At 41.6% G+C, this 13,645-nt stretch overlaps 1 protein-coding gene across 2 annotated transcripts in view; it reads right to left on the reverse strand.

Annotated features, from left to right (window-relative positions):
• PDE4B (phosphodiesterase 4B) overlaps positions 1 to 13,645 on the reverse strand; it is a 217,402-nt gene that overhangs the window by 56,510 nt on the left and 147,247 nt on the right. For both annotated transcript variants that reach the window (XM_033151870.1, XM_033151871.1), the window contains one exon: positions 608 to 802. In XM_033151870.1, the coding sequence (XP_033007761.1) occupies positions 608 to 802 (195 nt within the window). The remainder of the gene's footprint in view (positions 1 to 607; positions 803 to 13,645) is intronic.

The raw sequence follows: 13,645 nt of genomic DNA on the forward strand, positions 1-13,645 counted from the left end.
ATATTGCTCTGGATATTTTGTTTATATATACTGTATACAATTAGAGGTTATAGTCTTTACTTTTTGTGCATTAGTTGTTTTACTTGCATCTCAAACAAAAAACATTTTTTCAACAGTCCCTATCATAACTAAGCATTATAAATAAATCACACTAAAGATATAATGCCCTACCATCAGGTTTATGTTTTTAAAGACTTGAAATGAAATTCTATACTCAGAAGTAAATGATGCTGAATTATTTGAGACTTATTCCCAAGTAAGTATGTATAGGATTGCAACCTTACTGTAAATGCATAAGGAAAGAGGATGGAAAAGGTAGAGGAGGAGAACCATTTGATAATTCCAGAATAAGGAGGTAAGTTTTTGTCGAAAGCCAACTAAAGCCAAACTTATCTTCACCTATAAACCTAAATCTACAACACCAAGTAGTTTTAAATAACATTGCTGCAGGACTGTACAACCACATATAGCTAATGTAAGACATGCTCAATAAAAACTAGTAGTCAAGGGCAATCAGAATTTACCGCTTAACCTAGGCCATCAAATTGTTAATATGCATTGGTACGGCACATGGTCCTACTAGAGTATATTGTGAAATGTTTCTTACTGTTCACTTGGTAGAGAGGAATTCCTGGACATGGTCTTCGGTGACAGATCATAGTCACTGTCTGATCTATAAAGAAATGACTCTCTGCGCTGGCTGTGCCCTGGAAAAGTGGTATGGAGCACAAGTCCCGAAGAAGAGCCAGCCTGAGGGTCCAGTGGGCTGCGACCTGGTGATGGGCCATTTTCCACATCAAAGCTGTGAATAAAGCAAGCATGGCTGTTACAGGATAGCATATTCTTCACCTTAGATCATTACTTTATTTAATGTGTTCAAATACAAACAATATCATTCACTCCCCCATATTGCAACAGGGGAACGGAGATGCAGAAATGCAAAGCCATCAGAACAATACTTTCCATGGGCAGCTGCTGTTGTACTTCTCTTTGTCATTTTACTACCATTTAGTTTTCATTTTGTTAACAGAATCTCTTGTTAAAATCGTCCCACCATGCATTGCACACCATCATCTGCCCTTCCCAAACATTCTCTTCATGCATCGTCTCCCCTAAAGCTCTCTGAGAAATCTATGGATCCATTATGTGAGCCTAAGCCACCTTTGAATAACCTTTGAGAGCACTCACTCTGGTCACAGAGAAAAGCAAATGAGATGTCAAAATGCAGAACACGCAAGATTTGCAGTAAAATAGCAATTCTGTAAATTTATTTCCCAGATGAGATCCACAACAACAACAACAACAACAACAACAACTATTATTATTATTATTATTATTATTATTATTATTATTATTATTATTATTATTATTATTATTTTATTGGTGTGTTTTTGTATTCCTGTGTTAGGTATGTATTAGTTTTATTTGATTGTTATTTGTATTTTGTAGTGTGTTTGTATTTTATGTATGGTTTTTATTTGTTGTTTTGTGTGAAAATACCAATAAATTTCTATTAAAAAAAGAGATCCACAACAACAACAAAGCCAAAATAAACCAAACAAAGGTGATTTCAGATTTATTTGTAAGAAGTGGTACCTTGGTTGTCAAAGTTAATCTACTCCGGGAGTCTGTTCAACTCCCAGAACCATTAAAAAACCAAGGCACAGCTTCCGATTGGCTGCAGGAGCTTCCTGCACTCAATCAGAAGCTGTGGGAGCCACATCGGACGTTCGGCTTCTGAAAAACATTCACAAACCGCAACACTCGCTTCCGGGTTTACAGCATTTTGGAGCTGATTTGTTTGGGAGCCAAGCCGTTCAAGAACCAAGGTAGCATTGTACAATGCTTCCTTATACAGCAGTTCTTCCAGAACAGTAGGCATAATCACATCATGTGGCAGTATGCTGTTTGTGGCCTATGTGAAAAAGTATTCTCTTTTGTCTTCTCTGAAGATCCTGGAAATTAACTGTACTGCAAGATATACATCTGGACAAAACATGCATTTACTGAAGAATGCTGCTATATACAGAATCCTCAGAGCTCCAACCCTTATTCCAGAGTATATTGGATGGAGCCATTGCTACAAGAGCTCAGATAGCCTATCCATCAATTCCGCCAATCTCTTTCTACAGGCTTGACACCAATGTCTCTATTTATTGTTCCCTCGATGACAGAAGTGTAAGGGCTCCCCCATCCAAATCCCCTTTCTCCTCTAACCTCTCTTTGGAGGGTACTAACCTCTTAACTTTGTTCCCCTAAACTGCAAGCAGGATAGAATGCAACCCAACAATTCCTCTCCTTCTCCCAGCATTTCCTCTTCCTACTTCTTCATTAAGCCCATGCCTCCCACTAAGCACTTCCGCTTTATCACTGCATGATGGGAGGAGAGCTGCACTGATCAGCCTGATCTGGTTTATTGCCAGCGGAGGCTCCTGCAAAGACTTACACAGACACAACACTATTCATGTTTCATCCTCGCAGATGTACTGAAAATATGGGGGGGGGGATATTTTAGGAAAAATGTGTACTAAAATGTGTAGAATTTTAATGCTGGTCTTTCATGTGTTTTTTTAAAAAGTTTTTACACACAAAACAAAATAGAACTGACCTGTGATACATTTCCAGTGAAACTGAAACAGGACAAACTCAGGCTGATCTGAGCAGCAGCCCTTGTGTTCATGGTTTACTGTTTAGAATAGGAGCCAGCCTACTAGTCTCGAATGTTTCCAGTTGTGAGCTGATTAAAAATTGGATACCGTATATACTCGAGCATAAGCCAAACCGAATATAAGCCGAGGCACCTAATTTTACGACAAAAACTGGGAAAACTTATTGACTCAAGTATAAGCCGAGGGTGGGAAATGCAGAGGCAGAGGCTGGTGGTGGCAGCGGCGGCGGCGGAGGAGGAAGGAGCAGTCCAAAAGGGCTGCTTTCAGGCTGCTCGTTCTTCCTCCTCTGCTGGTGACAATCAGCATAACAGGCAAAACTTGCCCCACTTGCAAGTGCAGGACTCTGCTCCCTGCAGTTTGCAACTGAGCAATGACTTCACTGATTTATTTATGTTGTCAATTGATATATCACTTAATTTCGATTTTCTCTAGGTGGTGTACAAGGATAAAGCTAGAGGATATAACGTATAAAAGACAGTTGCTTTAGTGTTCTACCCAATTAGAGTACTCTGAGTGAGCGCTTGCAGTGAGTCACTGCGTCAGCATGGTGAATGCCTTTGGTTCACTGGTATTCCTTGAAAAATGCCTGCACACACAAAAATAGGCCGTTCCTTGGCATGGCTGAGGAGAGAAGTAGCTGGATGTGAAAGGGCAAATGTTTCATACATACATACTTTTTAAATCTTTAACAGCAGCACAGTTCTTGCCTAATTTACAAAGGTGGGGATGAGGGGAATGTAGAACTGGATGTGACTTGAAGATCAGGATTTGGACTCCTCAGCAGGGAAATCCCTGGCCTCAGCTCAAGTTAAATCAGAGTCCATTTCAGAGCAAAGCAGCATGCTTCTGAGAGCCTACGGAGGATTACTATTTCCCATGGAAATATGGTGCAATCCAGAGCAATTAACTCTCAAGTCAGACAGCAAGCCTAATGTAAGCCTACTCAGAGGTGAATCTTACTGAGTTCACTAGGGCTTCCTCTGAAGCAAGTGTGCACAGGGCTGCAGCTTTACAGCTCATACTTAGATAAGTTTGCTCAGAAGCACATCCCATGGTGTGTTTAAGGATTCCATCTGAAATCAGTGAGTATGTAGAACATGGAAAAGAGTTTTGTGGCAAATGTTTGACAATATTGTTGAGTGTTGAAAAGCAGGAGGATAGACAGCTTCACCCATCCTTCAGTGTGGCAGCAGTTCCCAGCAACAGGTATTCAGAGGCTTACGTTCTACACGGTGGGTGCATAACATAGCCATTGTGGCTAGACTAGTTTGTATAAGAAACCTTTTGCTATCCTAACAGCTGCATTGTTTGGACAAAAGACTAGCTATGCCTCCTCCTTTAGCATGAGATCCAACCACAAATACTCTTATGGCAGAGGAAACACCTTTCCTTTGCTATACCTCCTTGCCTGCTGCCCATTCCCAGCAACTCAAAAAGGGGCTTAGTTTGTGCTGGCAACAACACCAGTGCTGTGGCTGAGTCCCAGAACGTAGAATCAAAGAAGGTGAAAGTCTGAAGGGGGGTCTGGGAGGTCATCCAGCCCAACTCCCACCTCAGCCCACTGGGGTCTACCAATGGATAGAATCAAGGATATGGGTCGAGGGGGCATATTGTGTGTGTGTGTGTGTGTGTGAGAGAGAGAGAGAGAGAGAGAGAGAGATTTTCAGGTGTCATATTTTGCCCAGTATTCAGGGGGTATAATCAGGGTAAGGGGGCAGATTCAGGGAGGGATTAAGTGGGGAGGAGACATATTCAGGGGGAGTTTCAGGGGGGAAGGGGCATATTTAGGGAGGGCATCAGGGGCATATTCTGGGAAGGTTTCAGGGTGGGCAGTTTCTAGTGTGGGCAGAGCTGGGATGGGGGCAGGGGTTAAGAGGGAAGGCTTGGAAAGAAAGGGTTTCTTACAGGGAGGGCTCAGGGGGCATATTGTGGGAAGGTTTCAGGGGGGAGGGGGCATGTTCCTCGCTCATTTCTGAGTTGCATATGTCTTTTTGACGCCGGCAAGAGGCTTCCTTTCTGCGGGTGACTCAGCTCACAAAATGAAGGAGCATGAGGAGGTTTTCTGGGAGAGCCACTTTGGAAAGAGACAGTAGCGGGCTGGATGCTCCAGCTGCCGCTATGTCTGACTCAGACATGATTCCGCGCTTCCTCTGAGGCGAGAGCGGGCTCCCTTCCTTTTGGCAAAGGGGCGGAGGAGAAACGAGCAGCCCAAAAGCAGTGAAACGGGATGCTCCTCCTCCCCGCTGCCATGCAAGAGCAGGGATCGCAGCTGCGGTTGGAGAGGCACAGTACTGTGCTTCTCCCAACCGCAGCTGCGATCCCTGCCCTTGTGAGAGGCAGGTGACGGTGGCGGGAGCAGCCACTGAAACGGGCTGCTCCTCCCCCCACTGCCGCCAGCCTCACTTGAGTATAAGCCGAGGGCGGGTTTTTCAGCACAAAAAATGTGCTGAAAAACTCGGCTTATACTCAAATATATACGGTATATTGAATCATTTGCAAGGGAATGCTAAAAATGTTCATTCACACTGGAGAAAATAGTCTCATTAATCCACCACAAGGAGATACACACACACAATGCTGCCATTTGTAATGCCTAATATCATACTTTGAATTTATACTGTGGAACTCTTGCGATGCCTTTTTCATAGGCCGTGAAACTTATTTTGGCTCATTACACAATAGGGGAGATAAATGGCTTGAACTATAGTAACTTAGTTGACTACATAACTCAGTTGATTCATTAGTGTGGGGGGGGGGAGTTAATAATTTTTGTTTTCAAAACACTGTGTCTAACATTGCTGTTCTGAAGTCCTTATTTTGGAACTGATAAGGATTGCATCCTCCTATTTTCTTCTCAATATCAAGACACTCCTACCCTAATTACTGCTGAACAGATAAAAGTCATGCAGTATGAGATGCAATTAGTGCCTTAAGCTGTTTACATGTTCTGCACTTGAACTGTGTCTTGTGATGGCTAAAAGCAAGCAATCTGAACACGAGAAAGTTGGAAAACATCTAATTTTCCTTGCTTAGTCATGTAGTTGGTTGTTTGCCATGGGTGCCTTTGCAAACCAGAGAAACTGCTGTGGGTACCACGTGTTGCAGAACTCTCCCCTCCTCAGCTGTAACCCCCTGAAATTGCCCTCACACCATGATTAATCTTGAGAAGAGTGTTCTTTCAGCTAAAGAAGGCTTCTTTCACGCCTAACTTCAATGGGGAGATGTCAGCACTAAAGAACCACCTCTGGTAGAAACAGATGCACTTACAGGTGCCACATTAGTGGATGGTGATATTGAATGGGGAAAGTATTCTCCTGTACCATACAGTTTCCTTCTTTTTCTGCACGGTTTTTAGATTATACAGTCCCAGGTACGTTTATGCACCATGAAACATTCCTTTGCACTTTCCGTGAAGTGGTGGCAAAGGATTCCCCCCCCCTTTTAAATCATGTATGTTTTGGTGTGTGAGGATTTATGCTCTATTGAGAAACTACACTGCAATATCCTTGCGGTTTTTCATGTGAAAGAGAGAACACTTAAATATATGTATATACATGTATATATAAAGGGAAACCAGTGCAGAGATTACAATATTTAGTACGAACTTTACGATTTCTAAAACAGAATCATCAACTTTTTGTTTAGAAAGAACTCAGAAAGTAGTGGTAAAGCACGTTACCAATCTGTGGAAGTACAGGTAGAACGAACATCTTAACACCATAAAACTTGTCAATAATTAGGGATGGAGCAACAGCAGCCATCAGTAGAGGCTGGTCAATAAGGTCAAATGGGGCACTGGTCCACCAACTTCAGCCAGGCCCCAACTTCCTGCTTTCTTTCTTACAACTTAAGTCTAGCAGAGTGGCTTTAATTAATTCTGGCTCCAACTTCTGTTAGTTGCTTCCTGCCTTCCACCCATTGGATACCAGCCAGCACTTCAAAAACTGCCACTTTTGTCTCAATTGCTGCATTCAGCACACATTTTAGAAGCAAGTAGACTTGCTCACGTGGCCCACACATGTTACACAAGGCACGTTTGGCAAATCCTCAACGTGATCAACTCCCACCCGGAAACCAATGTCCCCACTGTGGAAGGGCGTGTGGATCCAGAACTGGCCTCCACAGTCACTTACGGACTCATTGTTAAAACCGTGTTTATGGAAGACAATCTCACTTGGCTATGAGTGATCGCCAAAGAAGAACTGCCTGTATGTGTTCACCCAGATTCTCTTTGAGATTGGATAACCAGAACTGAGCTCTGTGTTCCAGATGCAGTTGCACCATATATTCATCTGAGATTATGCTTGCTGTTGAGAGAAGGGAAATGGCAAATGCACCTGAAATTTGTTCCTACTATGCAAATCAATGTACACAGAATTTCTGGTGACTGTAATTCATTCTGTCTCCCCAGTAGTTGAATATGATTGGCAGAAAATGCTAGTAGCACATGCAAATACTATGCTTTAAAAAAACTCTGCTTCTCAAACAAAATATTTATCCCTGAATTAATTCCATAGAAGGATTACACTGCCATTGTAAAATATAATAATAATAATCTGATATTAATCAGCATGCCATCTGAAAGCTTATTACTTACCTTTTTTAAAAAAAAAGTAATGTCTGAATTAAAACCAAACTAGAAAGTTCAAAATGCTGATCAATCAGTTTTTAATGATTCAACTCCCTGATAACAAGTCATATTATTTTCAGATGTATATTAAGAAGCTCTAAGGTATGATGAATGTCCACATCATGTGCTTTTCCTGCCCCAGACTGAACTGTTTGCTGCCCTTTGCTTTCCCTTTATAACATCAAATCATACTGCAGCTTTGCTAGTGCGAAATGTTTACAAAATTGACTAATCCCAAACAATCACTCATGTTTAATTACTACAATTCTAATGTTTTTAGAACTTCAACCATGTTTCATATCAACCCCCAGGAATTCCACTGCTAACCTGACAGACCAACAACAAGCATCTGGGTCTAATTTGCTCAAAGAGTGTGTGGGATGAGATCTGAAACTCCGATGTGAGCCCAGCAGAGAATGTTTTCACAGCTGCAAAATCTTTGAACCCAGAAGAACTCCTAACTCATCCACTAAGACTTTCTCTTATTATCTCTTAAGGGAAAGGGTGGGAGACGAGTTCACTGTACTGGGATATTAAACATGCGTGGACAAACTCAAAATTGGTCTAAAAATCTCCTGGCAAACTTGCTGAATGCAAGACACTGCATTGCCAACATCACTTAAAGCTCGTGTGATTTTTTTTATCTTGTGAACTGCCCTGATATCTTATGATACAAGTCTAATAAATAAGTCTAATAAATCTATATATATATAAATGTTCCTATTGCGTGTACGCCGGAAACCTATGTTCTCCGTAACCGCTGCCCCAAACAGCATCAAATTAGGACAAAGCGTAACTTGACCATCAAGGAAGGATCTGGCATAGTAAATTTTTTTAAAACCCACACCTGTCATACCTAAAAGAAAGGATAAAGGGGGGAAAGTGGCGCGCCTATTATACCTCACCAGCAAAAGGAATGAAGACTCCAACAGCATCCAATAGAAAGGCGGATTGCCTGCTGACGTCATCAGACCTGCGCCGACAAATAATGCCCCGTCCACCATTTTATAACTGCCATCTGTAAGCACCCAAGGACTTTCTGACACAAACTGCTTAGTGGAAATGTGGAAAAAAGACGGAGCAGGAGGCAGGGAACAGAGGGGGGAGAAAAAAATGCGGGAGCGAAATAAGCCCAAGGCTGCCTGAGAGGTCGCAGTGAATAAGACCGGCTCTGATGGGATTTTGTCACTGGGGTGCGTAATTTTGGGACTGGGGTGGGGGAGAATGCTCTTTTTAATGGCGTAGAGCATGGGGCCAGTTAATTGTGAGGAGGGGCATCATTGAGGGGTGTGTGCTTTTACAGTAAAAAAGCCACAGCAAGGCCCGCAGTAGGCCTCCATAAGGTGCCCAGTGTCCTCACTTAAAATGGCCGCTGCACACTCACAAGCATTTTAAAATTTTTCAACACACACAGTCCCAAGTGATCAATACCACCGACCAATGTGTTCTTTTATGTAAAATGCATCTCTAGGTTATTTGTGGGGCATAGGAATTCATTCATTCACATGGTCTGAGGGACAGTGGACAGGCCCACGGCTGAAAAAGGTTGCTGACCCCTGCTCTAGAGGGACAGGGAAGAACGAAAACAGGAGCTTTCAGAATACATCGGGGTCAGAATTTTAAAAAGCAAAAAACCCCATAGCAATGCGTGGCCGGGCCAGCTAGTAATATAATAAAATAAAATAATAAAATGAGTTAGTATAGCCGCTATAGTTTCCTAATAAACTCTGCAGAACTTCTAGCTACAGCTATCTCATTTGCTTTACATTTACTCTGAAGTTGATAGTTTTCTCAGGCCCATTTATTTTGCCTTTCACGGAAGTGGCTTCCTACACTGCAGGAACATTTTCAGGCCTCCTCCCCATTCAGCAATACATGAGAAACTTTCCTCCCACAAGTTCTCTGGCACATGCAGAGAACCTCAGGGAGGGGGGATCTGTGTTGACTGCCAATTAGCGCTGGTAGTATGCCAAGCAAAACTTTGTGGAGCTCTGTGTGTGTGTCTTTTCAGATAGCTAGAGATATATAAACAGTTTAGCAGGACTGCACTAGCGCTCTTGTGACTCAAAACAAAGAACTTGTATATCCATAACTGGATCTTCTCACATAATTTTATTTTCCAAAAAGCAGCTGTGGGATTGGATTGGGGCTGCAAAATAGAGCAGTGGGAAACCAATCTTTTCTCCTCGTTTCAATTCTCTGCTGCAATACATTCCCCCTTCCAAGCTGCCATTAACTGCAGACAGAGAAAACAAAGACAGACAACCTCTGTGGCACAAATTCTAGCTTCCAAATATTGCAATTTTTAGATTTTCAAAATCAACATATACTAAGGAAAGAAAGCTAGTATACATGTCATTATCATGTATCATGTCAGCAAGATTGTGGCTGTCTCTGGCTAAAACAATGTATACACCAAAGTGATCAGGAACCATCCACCTCATTTGCACCAGATCAATAAGGTGCCATTTAGAAGCCCATGGCATGTAGACAACACCTCTGTCATTTAAGAAATTCTTTCCATGGAACTCAGAATTCCAATTTAAATGTCTCCCAAGTTCTCATATTCCCAGTCTTTACAAGGTCAGCAATTTTAAAAATATTTTCATTTTATATATCTCATTTACAATCGCAAATACCATTAATGATCTGCAAAACATTTCATTTTGTAATTGTATCATGTCAAAAGTTACTGCATTGCAATTTATGATATTATGAGAGTACAAGGACAATCTGGGAGAACTTCATGATATCTGTTTCCTTTGTGGGAAAATCAAGGTATATTATAACCTTCAGTTATAACTTATGACATGTGTATTTGTCTTTGACCTGTTTATCAGCAACTGCTTGATTCACAATTTCCTTACACAGTCCGTGCGAGCCAAAACAGTCACACTCAGAATGTTAGCTTTTCAGCAGAGTATTCAGTTGATGCTGACTGAATAAGTTCATAATAAGCTCACATCCATTCACAAAACTAAGAAACAAAATCACATACAGAATGTCTCTAGATATTCCATTAAAACGTTAACTGTTTCATTTGAAATAGTCATTTGATTCAGATACCAGATCAATCCATGCATGCACATACACCCCTCTGTCTCCTCAGCAACGTATGGCACACAACATAAGGGCAATAGCATGGTTCATGTGCATTTGCAGCTTTATTTAGGCGATCTGAAAGGTCAGTGTTACTCAACTGTCATTTCTCCTGTTTTTGATACACTTTTAAATGTGTTTCACATGTAGAAACTCATCCGCTTCGTACAGATAAAAAGGTAAATGGATGTGACATCATAATGATTTCCCCCTAAACTTCTGGTTAACAACCACATTCTTATTCACACCTTTTTGTACTTGAATTAAAACTAAATCTCAGTGTAATCAGGAGGAGGATTGAATGCTGCCAGCAATATTTAATATGATACATAGCTTGATGCAAAGTAAATAATGAGTTGAATCCAAGTAAGCCATATTTCAGTAAGTCACCTCTGAATAGGACTTAACTGGATGCAACACTATTTTTTTTCCTTGTTAATTCTGAATATAGAAAGAGGCAAATATAAAGCCTTCTTTAAAAAAAAAATCAAGTGATTAATATAATAATGATTGTATATTTGAAAGCATTATCCTCCTATTTCCTAGACCTGAAGTGGGGAATCTTTCTGCACTGAAAGGCCAAATTCCCTATTGGGTACATGCCAGTGCTGGAAAGGGCTAGAGGAAAAGTGGGTTGAACAAGGAATGCCCATGTTGTATCTGTACAGTAGGTTAGTTTCTACATACAACTCTCTCTATGCTCTGTCCAGGCAAGCAAATTATTGTAGTTCAAGGACATATTCCAGCTTGGGAATCACACTCAAGAAGGCCTGGGAAGAGGGGCTGTGGCTGAGGAGGGAGGGAACCTGTGGATAATTTTAATGGTCAGATGGAGATGCTTGGTGGGTTGCATTTGGCTCCTGCCCCTGATGATCCTCATGCCTTTCATAGAGAGGATTAAAATGTTTTGGGAAAACTTGATTCACAGCCTAGTGTGGCCACTCCTTAATGCCTTTTTGCTTACATTTCTGTAAACATGTAAATGGCTGTACAGTGGAACCTCGGTTCCTGAACGCTTCCGTTGTCGTACATTTTGGTTCTCGAACACTGAAAACTCAGAAGCAAATGCTTCCGTTTTCGATCATTTTTTCGAAACCCGGATGTGTGACGCAGCTTCCGCTGATTGCAAGAAGCTCTTGCAACTAATGGGAAGCCGTGCCTCGGTTTTCAAACGTTTCGGAAGCCGAACGGGCTTCCGGAACGGATTTCATTCGAGAATTGAGGTACCACTGTATTTGTCTTCTCACTGATAAAGGAAAGCAATGGTCGGTTTCTACAATTGTAGGGTCCTTTAGATCACTACATTTTTACAGAGCACCCCAGAGGTAACATGGACAATTGTTGCTTGTTATTTTAAGGAGGCAAAATGTAACACTGCAGTAGGCCCTCAAGATGGAACAGTTTTGGGTAACAACTGACCTCAAAGTTAACCACTCAAAGATGAGATGATCATAAACTCCATGGATGCTTCTGCAGCCTCAGGCCTCTCCCTCTCTGCTTCATGTCCTGAGTCTGCATGGCTTCCAGCATCTGGGTCTTCTCTCTCAATCAAGCCTGTTGCTTCTTCAGCATCCAACCATTCTGTCCCCCTTCATCCTCAGACCTGTCCTCAGGGTCCCACCGCCACTTCCCTGGCTCTGAGCCTTCCTCCTCTAGGGCTTCCCTAGGGAGTTTTCCATCTGGAGCCTCCCACCATTCCTTAACATGCAGCCAGTCCCTGACATCAATTCATGCCATCATGATTTAAACCAGGGGTCAGCAAATTTTTCAGCAGGGGGCCAGTCCACTGTCCCTCAGACCTTGTGGGGGGGGGCAGACTATATTTGGGGGGGGGATGAACAAATTCCTATGCCCCACAAATAACCCAGAGGTGTATTTTAAATAAAAGGGCACATTCTACTCATGTAAAAACACACTGATTCCCGGACCATCCGCAGGCCGGATTTAGAAGGCAATTGAGCCAGATGCGGCCCCCGGGCCTTAGTTTGCCTACCCATGATTTAAACTCTAAATGCTGTAGAGGTCTCAATAGTGAATACCATTAATGAGTCCCATACAATGAATCATAGCAAGCAGCTGCTATTCAGTGAGTGCCATCTACTGGAATACTGCATCCCAGTTGTAGTTCTAGTCATTGCCACCATAATTACTAAAAAAAATCCACCCCATCTGAAGGCAGAGGTGGGCAACTGGATGTAGTTGGCAATAATCTGTAGAACTGTCTAGAGAAAACATGTTTAAATAATGGAGAAAGAGATGTACTGATCAGACTAGATTGTGACTTGCCATTGTTAATATTGCTGGCTACCAGCTGCCTATATGCCACCAGCTCTAACCACCAACTTGCCTGATTTTCGGTTCATGATGCCCACTAGGAAATGCCATTTCCAACACAGCATCATTTGGTCTTTGATCTCTTTATTACATTACCGGTACCTTTAATTAATTTAGATTTAGAATTAATGTAGATTACAGTGGTACCTCGACTTACGAAATTAATCCGTTCTGAATGCACATTCGTAGGTCGAAAAATTCGTAAGTCGAAAAAAGCGATTTCCCCATAGGAATGCATTAGAAACAAAAAATTCGGAAAAATTCGTAAGTCGAGTAAACCGCATCTAAAATTCGTAAGTCGAGTAAACCCCATCTAAAACCGCCAACAGATGTTGTTCGGATGTCGAAAAATTCGTAGGTGTGTGGGCACTTTTTTCATTCGTAAGTCGAAAAATTCGTATGTCGAGTAATTCGTAAGTCGAGGTACCACTGTATTCTATAAATCACACCAGTACAGCATTGTAACTGTTATGCCATAGTAACTTGCATTTCAGACAGATTAGGAGATTTAGTGGCAATCCTATCTTTAACCACCTTATTTAACTTTAAATATAAGCGTACATTCTTAAAAGAAAATAAGATAATAATCTTTCTATAGTCTTTGGAGATCCATATTAATCTTTATCAGACAGAATGGAAAGATAGCTCAGATCTCAGATACAACAAATTACTACTGTGGAATACTATTTATAGGACACAATTTGAACAGTCCAAAGACTGCTTACAATGATAAACATACATACATACTATTTCATATACAAAAATGTTTTTATTATTATATTTTTAGAGTGGCTGGGGAATGGAGGTGGCGTCTGACTGGGACCTTGCCATTTCCCCAAATAAAACGCTGTCCCATAGTTGCTATTTGCCCCATATTGTACCCGATGCTTTGCCATGCTGAGTAAAAACAAAA

This window comes from Lacerta agilis, chromosome 6 (genome assembly GCF_009819535.1).
Source record: "Lacerta agilis isolate rLacAgi1 chromosome 6, rLacAgi1.pri, whole genome shotgun sequence".
Taxonomy (NCBI): Eukaryota; Metazoa; Chordata; class Lepidosauria; order Squamata; family Lacertidae; genus Lacerta; species Lacerta agilis.